The 21486-nt window shown below is 43.6% G+C and overlaps 1 protein-coding gene across 3 annotated transcripts in view; it reads left to right on the top strand.

Annotated features, from left to right (window-relative positions):
- PIGN (phosphatidylinositol glycan anchor biosynthesis class N) overlaps positions 1 to 18306 on the top strand; it is a 105284-nt gene extending 86978 nt beyond the window's left edge. For all 3 annotated transcript variants that reach the window (XM_061400365.1, XM_061400366.1, XM_061400367.1), the window contains one exon: positions 16386 to 18306. In XM_061400365.1, coding sequence (XP_061256349.1) covers positions 16386 to 16509 — 124 coding nt within the window. In that variant the 3' untranslated portion in view covers positions 16510 to 18306. The remainder of the gene's footprint in view (positions 1 to 16385) is intronic.
- Positions 18307 to 21486: the final 3180 nt, after the last annotated feature.

The raw sequence follows: 21486 nt of genomic DNA, 5'->3' as shown, positions 1-21486 counted from the left end.
CTGTGGGCTTAGAGACAGGCAGGCAGCTAGCTCAGAGGGCAGAGGTCCGTCTGTGCTCTGGAAAAGGCAGAGCGAGACGGAGGCTCACACTTGGGTGGGAGGCCCAGGACGCTGGGCACAGGCTCCCCCGTCACAGCTCTGCCAATGCTGGTATCACCACCGTGTTTACAGGATCCTTGGGTCTGTTAGTTCATGTGATCTTTATCTCGGCGCTGTGACATAGACATTGTTTTCCACAGCAAGATATGCTCACTGCCTCATTTTACCCCGAGGACCTTGTGGCCCTGAAAGCCTGCAACTCACTCGCATCACGGAGCCTGGGAAGAGTTGAACAGGTCAGGCAGCAGCTCTTGGGTCTCACGGCTGTGTATCCCCACTGTCCTTCACTGCGTCTCCCTGGAGAGAATTGCCCCAAGTCCTTGTTTTGTAATTCTGATAACCTATTCGGAAAAGTGGCTTTGTGTCTAATCCTATATTTGTGATTGTTGCAAACTTTTGAATAATATAAATTTAGGATCTACAGGAGAAAGAGATACTGATTAGAAGGGAGTGAGCCAAGAGTTAGGGCGTCTTCAGCCAGAAAAGAACTGTTTGGGGCCAGGAGCCTTTGTTAAAGGTACAGAGCAGAGTCATTTCCTCGAAGAGAAAACGCTGAGACACAGGGAGTGAGGCAGGAGGTGGCTTTCTGCTAGGAGAGGCTGTCATGGGGCAGACAGGGTGCCAACAGGTGCCACATACCCGGGCACACACCGCCAACCAAATGGCTGGCACAGTGGCTTCTTGTTTATGTCAGAAGAGGCAGCAGATAGTGAGGCTCACATCCCTGTTTGAGAGGAAAACCTTCTACATAGAGAAGGCTCTCTTTCTAGGGGAGTTGAAAGAGTTAAAGACACGCCACAGTATTGCGGTGACCCTGAAATTCTGAGGCTTTGCATATGCTCTAGAAGGACTTCTGCTGGGGCTACAGAGTCAAGAGCAAATTCAGGAACATTGTGATGAAGCAAGATACCCGTAAGCAAGGCCCCGAACAGGAAGTCTCCTGAGCTTCGCCACCTTTGCCGACCTTGGTTACCTTCTACTCAGTATTCCACTTGAGATTTCTTTTCAGCATTGGATCCCAGAATTCAGGACCTTTTCCCCTTTACCGACTGACTTAGTCTTCCCTGCTTTCATTCAACGAGTACTTACTGAGCAAGGACTCCTGGCCTGTCTGTCTAGTTACAGGCGTCCCAGCCTCGTGCTCACACCCGTCTCCCGGCAGTGCCTCGTGGACCCCGTTCCTTTCAACGCTGTTGTTCCCGTCTCCTTTCTGTCACCCGCAGTCTTTCGTCTAAGACTTAATTGGCAGAATGTTCCCCTCAACACCCCGCAAATTACCTTCTTTTCTTCCTCTCTCATAATATTCTGTTTCATCAAAAAAAAAAAAGGGAAGGAAGAAAAGGTGAGGGCTGTGGAGGAGGCAGGAAAGAAGGGAGGGAGGGAAAGAGAGGGGGGAAGGAAAAGAAGCCCCTTTTGAGCATCTTGTTTTCCATCTCCTGGCATCAGCCTCAGCCCTTAATCCACTCTGGAAGTCCTGTATTCTTTGTCCCAAAGCTACTTTCTCTCTTTCCCAGACTTTTATGTTGCTTATTTAAAGATAGTCACCATTTTTCTCTGGAAAATTCTGGAGTGTCTTTCTTTAGAAATGTTCAGTATAACTGGTTTAAGGAATTTGATGCAATCACCCTTCTAGGGTCCCTGAAACTTCCCAGAAACCATTTAGAGGATTGCATTGTTTTGCCATAGAAAAAAACTTATACCCAAACCTAGGGGAAAGCCAGATTAAATTAAGTAGCAAATGAGGAAAGTGAAAGATTACTGATTATTGAGAAAGGTATTAAATTGATATAATGTGTATATTAGTAGCTCAGTAATATCTGACTCTTTGCAACCCCCATGGGCTGTAGCCCTCCAGGCTCCTCTTTCCATGGGATTCTCCAGGCAAGAATACTGGAGTGGGTTGCCGTTTGCTTCTCCAGGGGATCTTCCTGACCCAGGTGTCGAGCCCAGGTCTCCTGCACTGGCAGGCGGATTCTTACCACTGAGTATTTAAATGTCACTTACTGTACACAGTGTATTTGGAGTTGTACATGTTATTTCATTACTTTCATGGCAATGATATGAGGAAAGTATAATTATTTCTGTCTTAGAGGAGGAAACCAGCTCTGAAAGACTTTAGCAATAACATGGCATACCGAGGTTCCATTTTTTTGTATGTGTATACATTTAATATACAGATCATTTCTTGAGAAGAAATTATGTACTGAGCACTCTCACCATCCATAAAGCATTCCCAGATGTTATCAAGGACCCAAGACAAATGGCATTGCCTCCTCCAGACTTGGTGATGCCCCACCTCTAGAGACAGATGACTGCATCAGTGTTTTGTAGCGAATTCAGGCACTGAGTGTGAGATTCTAATGTGTAACTTATAACGGATATTCCAGCCCTGGAAGCATCTGGCCCCTGCTGTCAGGTTGTAAGACAAAATCACTGTGATACCAGGCAGCGTGTGGTTAAGGGCTTGGTGAGTACAGAGCAGAGGCTGCTTCGCTTCCAGCCTCGGTGACCAAGCACACGTTGTGCAAGGTCGGCATATGGGCTGAACCCCGAGTGAAGAGTGTAATTTCAGCTGGGAACTTAGAGGCTGGGGAAGATAGAATGATATGGGCAAAGCAGAGGGGTAAAAAGCCCGATGCCCGCATATCTGCAGCATGATAATTAGAATTTCAGAAACCATTGGTTTCGGATAAAGAAATTTCTAGCAAATAGCTTTTGAGAACCTTAATTTGGAGAACTTTGAATACAAAACTACAGTGTACATTCTGTTGGCAAATAAGTGAGGGGCCGTGTACTTTGCTTCTGCTGGAGCTGTAACATTGTAGATGTTGCTTACACAAGTGAATCATTGCCTAAGCGTTAGGAATCTTGACTGCCTCTTTCATGCAAGTGCATTCCATGGAGTGAACAGTGAGGCGGATGTGTGTCTGGAGACGAGGCACTGACCACACCCGCACCACCGGGGTGATGACAGCACTGTCCCCGGGGCTTCCTGGTGTCATGCCCCTAACGTTCAGGCTTCGATTCACTTTGACCCTCTGAAGTTCTTCTGTGCTCCCAGGCACAGTTTTTTCCAGCTCCCTCTAAGGTCAGTCTTCCCAGGCTGCCGTGATGCTGCGGGGCCCCTCACCACGTCAGAGTACTTTGCAAAAATGCACTGTCAGCTTCTACTATCCTTTCCCTTGATATTATAAAATTTGCCTAGAAAAAAATTATAGTAATATATATATAACATAAAAATCCCACCTTAATCATTTTAAAGTGTACAGTTCAGCTCAGTTCAGTTGCTCAGTCGTGTCCGACTCTTTGCAATCCCATGGGCTGCAGCACTCCAGGCCTCCCTGTCCATCACCAACTCCTGGAATTTACTCAAACTCATGTCCATTGAGTCGGTGATGCCATCCAACCATCTCATCCTCTGTCGTACCCTTCTCCTCCTGCCCTCAATCTTTCCCAGCATCAGGGTCTTTTCCAATGAGTCAATTTTTCACATCAGGTGGCCAAAGTATTGGAGTTTCAACTTGAGCATCAGTCCTTCCAGTGAATATTCAGGACTGATCTCCTTTAGGATGGACTGGTTGGATCTCCTTGCAGTCCAAGAGACTCTCTAGAATCTTCTCCAACATCACAGTTCAAAAGCATCAATTCTTCAGCGCTCAGCTTTCTTTATGGTCCAACTCTCACATCCATACATGACTACTGGAAAAACCATAGCTTTGACTAGATGGACCTTTGTTGGCAAGTAATGTTTCTGCTTTTTAATATGCTGTCTAGGTTAGTCGTAACTTTTTTTCCAAGGAGCAATCATCTTTTAATTTCATGGCTGCAATCACCATCTGCAGTGATTTTGGAGCCCAGAAAGATAGTCTGTCACTGTTTCCACTGTTTCCCCATCTATTTGCCATGAAGTGATGGGACCGGATGCCATGATCTTTGTTTTCTGAATGTTGAGCTTTAAGCCAATTTTTTCACTCTCCTCTTTCACTTTTATCAGGAGGCTCTTTAGTTCTTCTTCCCTTTCTGCCATAAGGGTGGTGTCATCTGCATATCTGCTGCTGCTGCTAAGTCACTTCAGTCGTGTCCGACTCTGTGGGACTCCATAGATGGCAGCCCACCAGGCCCCGCCGTCCCTGGGATTCTCCAGGCAAGAATACTGGAGTGGGTTGCCATTTCCTTCTCCAGTGCATGCAGGCATGCAAGCTGAGTCGCTTTAGTCATGTCTGATTCTATGCGACCCTATGGACAGCAGCCCACCAGGTTCCTCTGTCCATAGGATTCTCTAGGCAAGAATACTGGAGTGGGTTGCCATTGCCTTCCACATATCTGAGGTTATTGATATTTCTCCTGGCAATCTTGATTCCACTTTGTGCTTCATCCAGCCCAGCGTTTCTAATGAGGTACTCTGCATATAAGTTAAATTGAAAGGCTGACAATATACAGCCTTGATGTACTTCCTTCCCGATATGGAGCCAGTCTGTTGTTCTATGTCCAGTTGTAACTGTTGCTTCCTGACCTGCATACAGGTTTCTCATGAGGCAGGTCAGATGGTCTGGTATTCCCATCTTTTGAAGAATTTTCCACAGTTTGTTGTGATCCACACACTCAAAGGCTTTCGCATAGTCAATAAAGCAGAAGTAAATGTTTTTCTGGAACTCTCTTGCTTTTTCAATGATCCAAAGGATGTTGGCAATTTGACCTCTGGTTCCTCTGCCTTTTCTAAAACCAGCTTGAACGTCTGGAAGTTCACAGTTCACATACTATTGAAGCCTAACCTGGAGAATTTTGAGCATTACTTTGCTAGCATGTGAGATGAGTGCAATTGTGCGGCAGTTTGAGCATTCTTTGGCATTGCCTTTCTTTGGAATTGGGATGAAACGTGACCTTTTCCAGTCCTGTGGCCACTACTGAGTTTTCCAAATTTGCTGGCATATTGAGTGCAGCACTTTCAGAGTCATCTTTTAGGATTTGAAATAGTTCAGCTGGAACTCTTATCACCTCCACTAGCTTTGTTTGTAGTAATGCCTCCTAAGACCCACTTGACTTTGCATTCCAGGATATCTGGCTCTAGGTGAGTGATCACACCATCGTGATTATCTGGGTCATGAAGATCTTTTTTGTACAGTTTTTCTGTGTATTGTTGCCACATCTTCTTAATGTCTTCTGCTTCTGTTAGGTCCCTACCATTTCTGTCCTTTATTGTGCTCATCTTTGCATGAAATATTCCCTTGATATCTCTAATTTTCTTGAGGAGATCTGTATTCTTTCCCATTCTATTGTTTTCCTCTCTTTGTTTGCATTGATCACAGAGGAACGCTTTCTTATCTCTCCTTGCTATTCTTTGGGACTGTACATTCAAATGGGTATATCTTTCCTTTTCTCCTTTGCCTTTTGCTTCTCTTCTATTCACAGCCATTTGTAAGACCTCCTCAGGCAGCCATTTTGCCTTGCATTTCCTTTTCTTGGGGATGGTCTTGATCCCTGCCTCCTGTACAGTGTCACGGACCTCCAACCATAGTTCCTCATGCACTCTGCTATTAGATCTAGTCCCTTGAATCTCACTTCCATTGTATAATTGTAAGGGATTTGATTTAGGTCATACCTGAATGGTCTAGTGGTTTTCCCTACTTTCTTCAATTTAAGTCTGAATTTGGCAAATAAGGAGTTCATAATCTGAGCCACAGTCAGCTCCTGGTCTTGTTTTTGCTGACTGTATAAAGCCTCTCCATCTTTGGCTGCAAAGAATATAATCAATTTGATTTCGGTGTTGACCATCTGGTGATGTCCATGTGTAGAGTCTTCTCTTGTGTTGTTGGAAGAAGGTGTTTGCTATGACCAGTGTGTTCTCTTGGCAAAACTCTGTTAGCCTTTGCTCTGCTTCATTCTGTACTCCGAGGCCAAATTTGCCTGTTACTCCAGGTATTTCTTGACTTCCTACTTTTGCATTCCAGTCCCCTATAATGAAGAGGACATCTTTTTTGGGTGTTAGTTCTATAAGGTCTTATAGGTCTTCATAGAACCGTTCAACTTCAGCTTCTTCAGCGTTACTGGTTGGGGCATAGACTTGGATTACTATGATATTGAATGGTTTGCCTTGGAAACGAACAGAGATCATTCTGTCGTTTTTGAGATTGCATCCAAGTACTGCATTTCGGACTTTTGTTGACCATGATGGCTACTCCATTTCTTCTAAGGGATTCCTGCCCAACAGTAGTAGATATAATGGTCATCTGAATTAAATTCACCCATTCCATTCCATCTTAGTTCACTGAGTCCTAAAATGTCTATGTTCCCTCTAGCCATCTCCTGTTTGACCACTTCCAATTTGCCTTGATTCATGGACCTGACATTCCAGGTTCCTATGCAATATTGCTCTTTACAGCATCGGACCCTGCTTCCATCACCAGTCACATCCACAACTGGGTGTTGTTTTTGCTTTGGCTCCATCCGTTCATTCTTTCTGGAGTTATTTCTCCACTGATCTCCAGTAGCATATTGGACACCTACTGACCTGAGGAGTTCATCTTTCAGTGTCCTATCTTTTTGCCTTTTCATACTGTTCATGGGGTTCTCAAGGCAAGAACACTGAAGTGGTTTGCCATTCCCTTCTCCAGTGGACCACATTTTGTCTGTATTCTCCACCATGACCCATCTGTCTTGGGTGGCCCTACATGGCATGGCTCATAGATTCATTGAGTTAGACAAGGCTGTGGTGCATGTGATCAGATTGGCTGGTTTTCTGTGATTGTGGTTTTCAGTCTGTCTGCCTTCTGATGGAGAAGGATAAGAGGCTTATGGAAGCTTTCTGATGGGAGAGACTGACTGAGGGGGAAACTGGGTCTTGCTCTGATGGGGGGGCCATGCTCAGTAAATTTTTAATCCAATTTTCTGTTGATGGGTGGGGCTGTGTTCCCTCCCTTTTATTTGACCTGGGGCCAAACTTTGGTGAATGTAATAAAGATCATGGCAACCTCCTTCTAAAGGTCCCATGTAGGCACCGCTACACTCAGTGCCCCCAGCCCTGCAGCAGGCCACCACCGACCCACACCTCCGCCAGAGACTCCTGGACACTCCTGGGCAAGTCTGGGTCAGTCCCCTGTGGGGTCACTGCTCATTTCTCCTGGGTCCTGGTGCACAAGGTTCTGTTGTGCCCTCCAAGAGTCTGTTTCCCAGTCCTCTGCAAGTTCTGGCAGCTCTACGATGGGTTAATGGCGACCTCCTCCAAGAGGGCTTATGCCAGGCCCAGGTCTGCTGTACCCACAGCCCCTGCCCCTGAGGGAGCCCACTGCCGACCCGGACCTCCGCAGGAGACGCTCGCACACAGCTCTGGCTCAGTCTCTGTGGGTCCCTGGGTCCTGGTGCACACAGGGTTTGTTTGAGCCCTCTGAGCGTCTCTGGTGGGAATGGGGTTTGATTCTAAACACAGTTTCACCCCCTGCTTCTGTCTTGCCGCGCCTTCTCCTCCTCCCTTGGACGTGGGGCATCTCTTCACAGCCGCTGCAGCGCCTACTGTCTTGCTGGGGCTTATAGTGTACAGTTCAGTTTTATTAAGTGATTTCACATTGTTGTACAGCTGATCTCCAGAACTTTCTCATCTTGCATAACTGAAACTCTGTACCAATATCTCCCCATTTCCCCTTCCCCTCAGCCCCTGGAATCCACTATCTACTATCTATCTCTCTGAATTTGGCTACTCTAGGTACCTCATGTAAGTGAAATCACACAGTATTTGTCCTTCCGTAACTGGCTCATTTCACTTAGCATAATGTCCTCAAGCTTCATCCATGTTGGGGCACAGATCAGAATTCCCTTCCTTTTGAAGGCTGAATAATATTCCATTGAATGTGTATATCACATGCTGTCCATTCCTCCATCTGTGGGCACCTAGGTTGTGCCACCTTTGGCCGCTGTGCACAGGCTGCTGCAAGGTGGGTGTTCATTTTATCCATTCAAGTCTCTGTTTTCAGTTCCTTGAGATACATGCCCAGAAATGAGACCGCTAGATCATACGGTGGTTATATTTTCACTGTTTTGAGAAGCTGCTGGCGTGATTTTCGTAGCAGTTGTACCAGTTTATTGCTATCGATAGTGCAGAAGATTCGCCAACTCTTCTTCTCTTTTTTTGATAGTAGCCACCCTGACGGATGTGAAGTGCATCTTATTGTTTTGATTTGCTTTTCCCCATTATTACTGACGTTGAGCAGTTTTCATGTGCTTGTTGGCTATTTGTGTGTCTTTCTTAAGGAAATGTCTGGTCAAGTCCTTTGCCCATTTTTAAATAGAGTTATTTTTGTTGTTGTTGAGTGGCGGAGTTCTTTATGTATGTTAGACTTTAACCTCTTATCAGATAAGATGACTTGCAGGTATTTTCTGCCGTTCTGTAAGTTGCTTTTTGACTTTGTTGATTATGTCCTTTGCACAGAAGTTTTAAATTTTGATGTAGTCTAATCTGTCTTTATTTTTGTTACCTATGCTTGCTTGGTTTTAAAACAGGCTTTGAGCCATTACAAAACTCCAATTTAATGTCTAGCGTGATGTTCTTCTTGGCATGTGTGTGGTACCTCTGGGCCTATTCCTTGTATTCCTTTACACAACCATCATGGGAATAAAGTGTTCATCAGAGCACAAAATAATAGCAAAAGAGAGACTGCAGAGGCATAAAACACACAGTGAGCATCATTCAAACCAAGGGAAACAGAACGGGGCCTTAGCACTCCTAGCCTGTGATGCACCAACAGCCCCTCACTGCAGCACTAACCATGAGAAGAGGATGTTAACTCCATGTGCCAGCCCTATACTTCACTTATGATAAATAGGAAAATAATACATAGTTAATTGATGCTACACAGGGTAAAAACTATGCTGTAGAAATATTTTGTAGTGACAGTATTTTCTAAAGGCAGCTGCCCTGCACGTACAGTAACCCCGGTTTACCTGGCGCAGTCCTGGCTCATGCCATTTGTTCCCGTGTAATCATTACATCCTCATCTATACAACGTTAAAAACCCAGAGTGCATGGGAAGACGCTAAAGGCACGGCCAGGTACTCAGCCTGCTAAACCTCAGTTTATCTCAGTCTCAGCGCTTCATCCTCACCGGTCTAACTCCCCTAGGTTAAATGGGATGCTTGCTCTGAGAGACGATTTCAGAGCTCAGTTCTATTCATCAGACTGAGGGCACTGAACTAACCTACATAAATTCCCTGAATCCTCTGCCGGTCATTCCTCCTCGCTCTGCTCTGCTTGTCTTCTTTGTCTATTATTGTATTGTACAAAACATTCCCACTTAAGAAAGGAAGACAGTGAGGGGTGGGGAGATGGAAGAGGTTGGGATGGAGAAACAAAATGAACTCTGAGTTAGTAGAATTGGGCTTCCTAAACGGAATTGCCCAGTTGATGCTGCACAGTGAGGTTTTTGTTGCTGCTGCTGCTTCTGTTGGTGAGTTAGGACTCTAAAATCTTCCTTTCACATCCTGTATGGCAGTAATGGTATATAGAGCCGCAGGGAACCACGTGATATAGGTCTAAGGGGTGGAAGCGGTTCATGTGTCTTCATATACATCTAATTGATTGGCAGGAAAGGACTTGGATAGTGGGGGAAAATACACTTTAAGACTTCAAAGTTAAGCACCATATAACAAGGTTCATATATCAAGACTTCATTATGCTACTTTCCCCTGCATTTTATTTGTGAGAATGTTGGTCTTAGCTTCAGCTTTCTAATTATTCCTCTGTGAATATACATTCGAAAAGCCCAGCTGCTCCTTGTCATGTTGCAGATACTGTTAGACTCACTGGCGGAGCTTCCCTAGTGGGAGCTTGGGTCATTTGAACTGTGCTCCTGTGGTGCTTCGCCTTGGTGACAAATCTTACTTCTAAAGCCCTTTGTATCAGTGACACAGCTAATAAGTCCAGCCACTCCCTGCCTGTTATTCTCAGGGATGCAATGTTGTCCTTCTGTCCTCTCTACCTTATTGCTCTTTAAATGTATAAATGCTGAGAGTCTGTCCCAGAATCTGAGGGGGACTCGAATGCAGTGCACGGACACAGCCTGTGTACCTGCAGTGTCTGCAGTATTGTTTGGGCACTGCAGCAGGCTTTCAAAATGGGCTGGAGAGATTCTTCAGCCGTTAGTTCCAGGTTAGTAATGGCTTCTTTAAAAATAAAGACTGAACCGCTAGGGCATGAGGCAGGATATCTGTTTATAAGTGTAGTTCAATATGTTTGAAGTGCATCTTTGGAGTAGATCTTAGCAGAATTAAATTGAGACTCTTAAAGGAATACACTCCAGTCAGTAGGACCAACTGAAACAATGAGTGTAAATTCAGTGGTTTTCTGGAGAACCTTCTGGCATTGGGTGTTTTTTTTTTTTTAACAGCCATATGAAAAATATCCTACCCAGGCTGTGAAACTGAGTGGGGCCAACTGAGCTATAATTTCGTATTTTCTTGATTTAATATTTTACACTGTTTCTTCACTTATGGCAGGCCATAAACTTTACAGAGTATTGCCTTTATTTTGCATTCTGAGAGAAGTAGTATTTTTTTGAACTAGAGAAAAAGTGCTATTGAGGGAGCTTTCATAACTATAAAAGCATATTTAAATGTATGTTCTAAACGCACTTGTACGAGGCGCATCATCATCCCCATCAGTCGGCGCTTTAGTTTGACAGCAGGATTCATCTGGACTCTCTCCTCCAAGCGCTCTTGTTACACGTCACCACAATATAAATGACAGCTACAGCGTCGTTTCTCCTTGTATGAAAACTTATCATTAAGTTCAGTGGTATTTTAATATCCTCCTAAATGTAATTAATAAGCACCATAAAATCTCTTTACTCTTGACAGTGAACATTAAGCTTTATTAAAATTAATGAGTCTCCACCTGTGTCTTCCCAGTACATCTGACAGATAGGACCAGCTTCGATTGCCCATTATCCTAATTGAGAAGAATCATCAACCTTTCATCACCCATTGTGTGGGTTGAACAGACCTGCCTGGTGATTCTGTACCCTTACACCTTGCCCCTCCACCGTCTCATATGATGCACACCTTGAGAAAAAGTGAAAGTGAAGTCGCTCAGTTGTGTCCGATTCTTTGCGAGCCCATGGAGTGTAGCCTACCAGGCTCCTCCGTCCATGGGATTCTCCAGGCAAGAATACTGGAGTGGGCTGCCATTTCCTTCTTCAGGGGTTAGAACTGCGGATTTAAATGACAGAACAGTCAAGAGGAGAGAGTGGGAACAGCTGAACTCATTTCAGATAGAAATTTGATGCTCCTTTAAGTCTGCTACGCTGTGGTGGCTCCCAGACTTGATGGAAGCTATCACAAACTGAATTCCTTGGACTCAGTCACATGGAGACTATGAGACAACGAGCTTCACACCTGTTCCCTGCCGACTGTGTTAGCTTAAACGAGCCAAGAATCCGTGATTTCAGGCCATTTCAGGTCGAGGAGATAGGTGATGTGTGGAAAACCCTTTAGAGATAGATTGTCACTCAGATTGAGGCGGGGTCACCTGCCTTCTGGTTTTACAAAACTTACTTTGTTCGGAGATCAAGTCATTTAATATTTTAAAGTTTTAAAAAAATATTAGAAGTGATAAAAGGCCTAAAAGTGATAGCAGAATTTAATGGAAAAAAAATCACCTGCTGTAATATAATCTTTTTGTTTTTATGGCTTTATGGAGGTATAATTTATATATCATAAATTCCTTCCATTTTAAAGTTTTAAACGATTTAAATTACTTCAGTGACTTTCAGCAGATAGATGGATTTGTGCAACCATCACTACCATCAAGTTTTTTCATCTTTCCGTCACCCAGAAAACTCCCCCATGCCTGATTCTGGTCTATCCAGTTCCCATGCCGAGCCCCAGGAAACCGCCAGGCTGCTCTCTGTCTCCACAGGTTCGCCTGCTCTGGGCATTTCGAGAAATGGAGTCGGGTGACGTGTAGTCTTTTACGTCGGGCTTCTTTCAGTCGGTGTGACGTTTCTGGCATTCCCCTGTGTTGTAGCGTGTCAGTATTTTGTTCCCTTTCACCGCTGAGCGGTGTTCCACCGTGTGGACGGGCCACACCCTGTACACACTTCTGGAGTGTACTCTCGTACAACCTCATGGCGTTCCTCTCGTCCGCCTGCCTCCTGACCTCCTTGCCTGCTCTCCCCATGGAACACGGCCTCCCCAGGGAACCAGGGTCAGTCTGGGCTGCCTGGATTTGGTCCTTGAGGCTGTAACCTGGGCACTTTACACTCCCTCTCTCCTCTCACCGCTGACTCTAAACTCCAGTCCCTGGGTTGGGGAGTGAGCCTTCTTACATAACATGAACAAGTTATGACCGTTACATCCAGCTTATTGGGTTGAGGATTTTGATCTCAGGAACCATTGCAGATTTTGAAATGTCCTGTGAGGAATAGAAATGGGATAGAGGAGGTATCTGTGGAAATTATGAGCTCAGCCTAGGAGTGCTGTGTCTAAGCCTACCGTAATTTGTAGTCGTCTCATAAAAAGAAATGTATCATAAGCTCATTGTAGAAAATACTGAAAGCACATAGAAAAAATAAGAAGTTAACTGTAATTCAGCCCCAGAGTCCAACAGATTGATATATATCGTTTTAGATTTAATTTATATGCAAATGTATTCAGGGTTGGGTTTTTTTTTTAAGTTGACTTTCTATGAAAGTCACGTTTCCCGATGTCATCAAATAGTTTTGAAAATTTGAACGCTGTTATGATGAGAAGGATACAAGGAGAAAGATGGTAGGGAGAGAGTTCAGAAAGACAGGTGATATCACTTACGGTTTAGACTGAGGTCACTGTAAGGAATTAGCAATTTATTCTAAGTGAGGCAAAGCATTAGACTCTGCAGGGACGTATTTGATACGCTTTACACTTTAACGCAACACTCTGGCCACAGGATGGAGAACCCATTGAGGGGTCAAGAAAGGGAAGAGGTCGATTACTTAAGAGGCTCAGCTAGAGATGATGCCCTTGAACTAGGGCAGCGATTCAGAACGGTGGCAAGAGGCTAGATTGACAAAGTATCCCGAAAGAGAGGCGAGTGGAATCTGTTAACGGACTGGATGTGCTGGAAGAAAACGATGAGAGTCAGGACTGACTCCTGCCCCATCCCAGCAGCGTGAGTGTAGACCTGTGTGCTCCCACTCGGCCTTTGCAGAGCAGGCAGAAGCAGAGCCGCCTTTTTCTGTGCTGTCTGGCTGAAATGGAGCAGCTAGTGTCTGAAAGTTTTCCATCTTTGGGGGCCGCCCCTTTCCTTGTCCATCCGTGACTGGAGAGAGTAGGCTTTTGTTACCACGTTGGGTTGTTTGGGGTTCTTAGTCTATGAACATTGGCTTTTCTGGTTGGCGAGTTTCTGCCAGCAAGAAGAAAATCCAGCAAATTCAACCACCGTGTCATTCCCTGGGTCCCAAGGTTCCTGACCTATCTGTCATCTTTCCACTGCTCAGTCTCCTTAGGTTTATTTTATACACAGCATTCAGAGGTTTTAGCTGTACTTGGCAGGAGGAATAGGGGAAAATACATCTACTCCATCTCCCGGAAAAGGAAAGTTTTCTGATTTTTTTTTTGTTCATTTGAAAGTTTCTAGTGTTCTAATACCATGTTTTCTGGGCCCCTCTGTGCTGTGATGAGCTTGAATTGCTCCCCTTTGGAAGACACGTAAAGTAAGATCAGTCAACCAGTTACCAACTTCTGTGTGATAAAATTTCAGCATAACTCACATAATTTTAGTAACATAATATTGTCTATTTTGGCATGAGGTTTTTAAGAGTATTCTGTTAAAATGAATATCTCGATCATTTTGTTCCCAGGAGGGCTCTATAGAATGAGAAATGTCATCATTTTCATTTTTAAATAGATAATTATTGGTGATTTATGTCCACTGTGGCTACTAAAGTTGGAAAATGGCTTTGTGAAATCTGCATAATTAAGTGGTAGATAAGATCTATATCATATCCATTCCATGTTAAAAATATACCAAAACACATATATGCAAACACATACACACATAAATTTAAGCAGGAGAGAAGTCCACGTCCAATATTCTGTTCCATTATTTTTACAATGAAAACAAACATTTCAAAAATCTTGCCTTAATGCTAGTATTTGTCTAGCAATTAAAGATCCAATTGTATTGTTTTCTTTTTAGGTCAGAAGCCTACCCTAGTCCAGAACCAGATTTCTGACATAACTAGTTCTCATTCTTATTTTTTAATTAGCCAGTTCTTTTTTTCTATTTCAAATTTACTTTATAAGATTAACCAGTTAATCTAGAGAAAGATTCTAAATAAGAATGCCCTAACCAGTGCCATTCCAAAGAAAATATTATCAAACTATAAATCTTCATAATTGGAGATTCTTACTTAAAAGCTTATAATACCAAAAATAAATAAAATAAATCTGCTTAGCGTAGAGGCTCTTCTTTTCTGGCCTGAGGGCCTTACCCATTATGGGTGAGCACCCTGAAGCTTTGCCTCAGTTGGTATAGAGCCGCAACTTGGCATTTGGGGGGCTGTCCACCCGCTGGACCAGAGTTATTGGGGAGTGGGAGGGTGGACTGCCAGCCTCTTTTCCATTTTCCTTATTAGTCTCCATGTCCCTCTAGGTGATTGCCCTGTTTTACATTCACCCAGCAGTCACTTTCCCAGATATTCTTAAGACAAGTTCCCTGGGGCCTGCCCTGGGCGCCATCCTTGAGAAGCAGCTTGTTGAAGGGTGTAACTCTCAGTTCAGTTCAGTCGCTCAGTCGTGTCCAACTCTTTGCGACCCCATGGACCGTAGCACGCCAGGCCTTCCTGTCCATCACCAACTCCCGGAACCTGCTCAAACTCATGTCCATCGAGTCAGTGATGCCGTCCAACCATCTCATCCTCTGTCGTCCCCTTCTCCTCCTGCCCTCAATCTTTCCAGTGAGTCAGTTCTTCGCATCAGGTGGCCAAAGTACTGGAGTTTCAGCTTCAGCATCAGTCCTTCCAATGAACAATCAGGACTGATTTCCTTTAGGATGGACTGGTTGGATCTCCTTGCAGTCCAAGGGACTCTCAAGAGTCTTCTCCAACACCACAGTTCAAAGCATCAATTCTTCGGTGCTCAGTTTTTCTTTATGGTCCAACCCTGGTCCAACCCAGGGATTGAACCCAGGTTTCCCGCATTGCAGGTGGATTCTTTACCAGCTGAGCCACCAGGGAAGCCGGATATAAGTTTATTATGAAGTTAGATCCTTCAGTGTAACTCTGATAGGCCTAGTACATAAGTAACTTGCCAGTGTCATCCGAAGCTCAGCTTGGCATTCACTGTGGGAGACCTCTGCTCTATTGCACGTTTGTCAGATCTATGTCCTCAATTTCTTTCCATGTTTGCAAATTGATTATCAAGCCGTGGACAATGTAGTATGGTGCTTAAAAAGAAAAACTGAACATTTACTATTGCTGATAGATGGGAGCTGGGATTGAGTAATTCTAACAGTGTTCTTTTTCCAGAAGTCTGGCACGCAGTGGTTTGACTCAGATTAGCAGAGAGATGTGTCCTTTTTGTTTTGTTTAGATTCTTTGACTAAAACTTTCACTTCACTGACTTTGAGTTTGAGTAACATCTTTCTTTCTTTCTCTGTGGCCTTTATTTTTGTCAAAGTATGGAATGCCATGCTCTAAAATACCATATTACTGAATCTGGGGACATCTTGGGGAGTCTGTGGCTGTGATTCAGAGGATATGAGAATTATAAGGGGAAAGTTATATTTATTTTTGTAGAAGCTAGATGTTTAAACTCAGTTTCTAATGGTGACAGAGACACAGGCACTGCTAATACCAGCTTCACGTCAGGTTATAGTTGTCGGAGCTGTCTCAAAATGTTACTTACTTTCATTACTACTTCTGCGACAAATTCATTCTTTTTAACATTTTGATTCTATTTAAAAAGCATTCATATCCTTTGTAATTTATGTATATTGTATATGCAGTTGGCCTTTGAACAACATGGATTTGAACTGCATGGGTCCGCTTATGTGTGGATTTTTTTTAGATAGTAAATGCTGCAGTACTAATGATCTGTGGTTGGCTGAGGGCAAAGAGACCAAACCTCAGATACTTAGGAACCTAGGAGTCTCAGGGCCAACTATAAAGTTGTAGATCGATTTTCAACTGCTCAGAAGCTTGGCACCCCTAATCCCTGAGTTGTTCAAGGATCACCTGTACGTTTAGAAATGTTAGCGGAGTCTTATGCTCTTCCTCTTGAGTGTTCTGTCCGCCTGTAACATGTTTCTTTTTCTCCTGCAGCATCAGCCACTACGTGATTGTCATGTCCATGACCATCTTTATGGTGTTTCTCAACTGCCTAGCTCAGATGCTCACGACAAGGAAACTCAGTCTGTGTGGCAGACCCAAAAGCCACGTCATATAAAGTTGCCAAAGCCATCTTTCAGCATCCAGGGGCTGTTTCTCGTTCTCCTTTTCAACTAAAGTCTTGTCAAGGATTCATTAAGAAGATGGAAATCAACGTGTAGCACATTCTGCATGTATAAGGAAATTACATGTGGAATTCTGAATTTACAGGTTATCTGGAATAAAAGAGCTTCCATTTTCTTGAGGTTTGGCGTGCGTGAAATGGTGGCTACACCTGTGGAAAAGCCTCGTAAGGCATTCTCCATTTTCATTTTTCCCTCTGGTTGGAAACTCTTGTTCTCACTGATGTTTCAGAGCAGCCATAGCAATCTCCAGCCCCCACTGTACAGCTTCCTGTGTAACATGCTCCTGAGGGGGCAGTGCTGATCACATCCGGAATCAGTGCACTGGCTGAACTTGAAGGCAATCACCAGGCGGCCCCGTAAATATCCATCAGCTCTCAGCACTGGTTTTGCAAGTAGTTCTAATGACTCAACAGCACTAGAAAAACAATCAGGATGTGGAGAAAAATGTTTGCAGGTGTTTTTTAATTGTAAGACTTAATAACTTTAATTTCCGTAGCTTTTATCATGCATTGTTCCAACAGAAATCTTTGATTAATTTATTTTCGGGGTGCACTGCACGGCACGCGGGGTCTCGCCCAACCAGGGGTTGAACCTGTGCCGTCCACGCACTGGAAGCATGGAGCCTTAACCTCTGTGCCTCCAGGGAAAAGCCCCTGGCAGAGTCTTTAATCAGTGGTTAAACTTGCTGGCACTGTCATAAGAATCCATGTTGAAGCTGCTTTTCTTTCAGGTTGTGCCACAGGCCCAAAGCCTTCTTATTAAATTTTAATTTCTATTTATAAACTAACTGTAATGGACAAAACATCTTGAGAGTAATTTTTACTTGGATTTTTCTTGAAGTGACCTTTACATATTACTGTGGAGTTGGGTGTTTGCCCATGATGTGCCAGGAGAGTCTGGCTGATGCTAGGCTTTCTTGGTCTGAGTCCCATTAAAAAAAAAAATAATTGATTTTAAATTAAGTTATAGCATCACTAATTCACATTAATGATGAGGAAAAGCCCTCTACAGATTAGTAGATTTTTCAAATTGGCAGGTGAGTGAAGAAATATAATTTAGGAGATTCAAAAATCAGCTTGGCAAACTGCTTTCTTAATGCCTATTTATGACGAAGTATAAATAGTATTGTGATAGTATTTCATGGTATAACAGCAAAAGCATACAGTAGTACAAAAAAAAAAAAAGATGTGCTGATGTCAATATGAGATATCGTGTCGGTCTGTGGTACAGAATCGAGGTGGACGGTGAGGAAGCCGCTGTGGCTGGAACCGTGTTGGCAGAGGGGGAGCCCGTGAACCTCCACAGCACCTCAAAGGGCGTTTGATCAGTCTTTTCACAAGTCAGAGAAAACTGACTTTATAAACACATTGCTATTTTTCCTTTTATATCTAGTTTTGCCTTTCATCTTTTTCCAGAGTTTCACACAGAGGAATTACTGAATATTTTATTGCAACAGGGTAAAAGGTGCTCTGTACTTTATTTTTATTTTTATTTTTGAAGCATGTCTCTTTAATATTATTTCAAGTCAGTGTGAATTTACACAACAGGGGTCGCCCCTGCAGCTGCAGGCCGGCCTTGCAGTACCCAGACGGGACCGCTCGGACCCACCTGGGGACAGAGTTTGCACGCTGGGCCTTTTCTTTTGCACGGGTTATCACAATATCTTGAAGTATTTTGAAATGCGTATTTTTATATTGAATAACAGAAAAATAAAGTGTAAGTGAAATGTATTTCTCCTGCTGTTTCGCTGTGGCTTCCTCTCTGTCCCTGGACATGGGGTATCTTTTTCGGGTGGGCTCAGTGTTTTCCTGCCAATGGCTGCTCAACAGCTGGTTGTGATTTTGGTGCTCTGGCAGGAGAAGATGAGGACTCGTCTTTCTACTCCGCCCTGGGCTTTTAATTTAGTAAATTGTATTTCTGTTTAAGATATTTAATTACTTTTTCATCCAAACTATGAATACCAGATTTTCAAGTCAGGACTTAAGGCATTTGCTGATTAACATGTGTTTAAATTAGGAATGCTGTAAGAATTAAGGTGGGGATATCAGGTTGGGAAAATATTGAGCAACAACAGTGACCAAAAACCACTGTCTCATGGAGCATGAATAAATCTTGGAGGAAACTCTAAGGATTTAGGAAACTGCCTGCAGCCTGTCTGTAAGTTACTAATGCTTTAATTCTCTATACCATTTTATTTAATGTGCTATATTCAGAACACAAAGTGCTTTTTTTTATTTTTTAGGGAAATAAGTGGTAGTTTGAAAGTGTTAGTCACTCAGTCGTGTCTGACTCTGCAACCCCATGGCCTGCCCATGCTCCTCTGTCCATGGGATTCTCCAGGCAAGAACACTGGGGTGCGTTGCCATGCCCTCCTCCAGGGGACCTTCCCAACCAGGCATATTCTCACAATAATCCCCTCAGATGATTGAACCATGATAGAGCTGAACTACACACCTAGAATATCCACCCACCACTCACTGTTTCTCATGACAAACTGGCCCTGAGTTTCTCCAGCCCAGACGTGAGGACGTGCATCTCCCCCACCCGCACCCCACCTCCACTTCTGTGGTGGCCGGGGACACGTGTGCCCCTCCACCTCTGATCCACCACTGGGCCATCAAAGACGTCATTTCTGATGGAGCGGGCCGAGCTGAAGGGAGCTTGTCTCGAGATGGCACCGAGCTGCGGGCTCCTGGTGCTCTCCTGGGGAGAACCAGGTGAGCTCTGGACACGCATTGGATGCCCTTTGGTAGGAGGGCTGACCACCCCCCAGAGGAGGGTGAGCCAACGCGGCTCAGTCGTTCGGAGAGGGTCCCCTTGAAGCAGTTCTGAGAGCCACTTTAAGGGACGGGAGATGGCTCGGTAACTTCTCAGCCTTTCAGAGTTCTTTTTATATCAACATTCTCTCCATCTGTAGAGTGTTGCAGAATGGGATTGTTAGGGTGGGTGCTTTCAACACTATGGTAATGTTAATATCTTGCAGTGTGTTCCCATTTCTGCATCAGCATGGTTTGTTAAAAAAAAAAAAAAAGGTGGGCAGGATTTCTGCTCTTAATACTCATTCTATAAAAATGTTTCAGAACTAACGTATCACTTATTAATTTCCTTAGAGACACTAATACAGGTCGTTAATTGTCAAGTCACCACCCTGAGCATTGGAGTACTTGCCACACAGCAGCATTTCTCAAAGTATATCCCTTGGAGCATGAGTTTCTGAGGATCCAAATAGATGTCATAATAAAAAAACATTCCCTGATCAAATATATTTGGAAATAAGTCAAATGCTGGCCATACCAAGGGCAAGAAGCCCATAGATTTGATCTACAGATAAAAGGTCAGACAAATAAAAATGAAGATATTAGTTATCTACTGCTGCATAGCAAACTACCTCAAACTTACCAGCCTAAAGCATACATTTCACAGTTGCTATGGGTCCAAACTGGGGAATTTAACCTGATGAATGCATTGTGAAGAGAAAAGATAGCAGTATGCCCCAAATTTCCACTTGCTTGACTGCGCACCCAACCTCCGAGTTCCCCTTCAGCCTAGTACACATACTTCAGAAATGTCCCTACATACCTTTATGTTTTAAAAACCTCAATTTATCACACTGTTTCAAAAAATAGTGTCATATACTTAATTGAATCTTTGTTTTTTCTGAGAGCTCGAAAAAACATTTTCATTTTTACTTTTATTGTGGGAAAACTTTAAAAAGTACTGGCAATTTTCCCTGCCTCTGCATGAGTCATGTTGGACTGGTAACCTTCAGTAGTAAGGGATGGACATCCAGTCAACTAGAAATTGAACCAAGTCTTTATGCATCCGAGGTAAGGTCCTCTACCAGAAAAATAAATTCATGACAAGTACTGACACCTTTTCTTGTGACTTGCCACTAGAGAAGGTGATTACTAGTTAAATTTTTGTGCATTCCCTGGCTTTTTATTTTACTTATTTCTCTCTTCCCAGGTCACTCCTCTCCCCTCCCTTAGTTATGTTAGAACACAGTGTTTTTCTTCATGAATGTGCTTTTCTTTATGAATTAGTTTCCATCAGTTCTTTTTAAAACTTTTTATTCTAGGTTTGATTATAATTCCCATCAGTTCTTAAATCCAATATGCGGTGTGAGCGCGTGGCGCTCAGCTGGGCCATCTCCGTGGCATTCTCTTTCTTTTGCAGTAACTGCCTCCATCGCTAACCACGTGTCTCTAGCAGGTGACATGGTTTTTAATGACTTCCCTCACCACAGTTGACTAGGGGTACACATTTGACCCAAGCCAGGCCAATCTGAGCTCTGGGCAAGATTTTCAAGCTAGAACAAAGAGACACTAAGATTCAAATTTCAGGAGTCATTGATGGCTAAGTGAGACCGTCCAGTAACCTTCCAATGAGTAACTTTCCACCACATCTTTATGCAATAAAAAGAGGGATTGATTTTACTGGTATTTCTGAGAACACTGTGGATAATGACAAGTCCAAAGTTCCACTTACGTGCTGTTTATCTGTGTGTGTGTGTGTGTGTGTGTGTGTGTGTGTGTGTGCGCGCGCTCAGTTGTATATACTTGTTTGTTTATCCCTTCCAAACTGGGGTCAACGGGTCAGAACGGCCCAGCAGTGTCCTTGCAGTCCCTTTTGGCAGTCTCCTCTGCTGCTCAGCTTCCCTTGGTTCCAGCCATTTTTTAACTCTTCCTAATTATTCCATAAGCCATTCATTTCCTTAAAATTTTTATCTGCATCTTTTACTTTCACACCCCAAGAACTTTAATTGATATGCATGTATTTGTAAGTGTCTCTTCAATGCTTAGTGTGGTTTCTAATTACAGCTTTTTAAAATATTGTGATAAGACTTATACAGCCCTTACAATGTGCCAGGCATTGTTTTAAATGCTTTACAAATACTACCTTTTTGATAT

This window comes from Bos javanicus, chromosome 24, assembly GCF_032452875.1.
Source record: "Bos javanicus breed banteng chromosome 24, ARS-OSU_banteng_1.0, whole genome shotgun sequence".
NCBI classification, from domain to species: Eukaryota; Metazoa; Chordata; class Mammalia; order Artiodactyla; family Bovidae; genus Bos; species Bos javanicus.
This window is presented reverse-complemented; position numbering and strand designations above follow the sequence as displayed.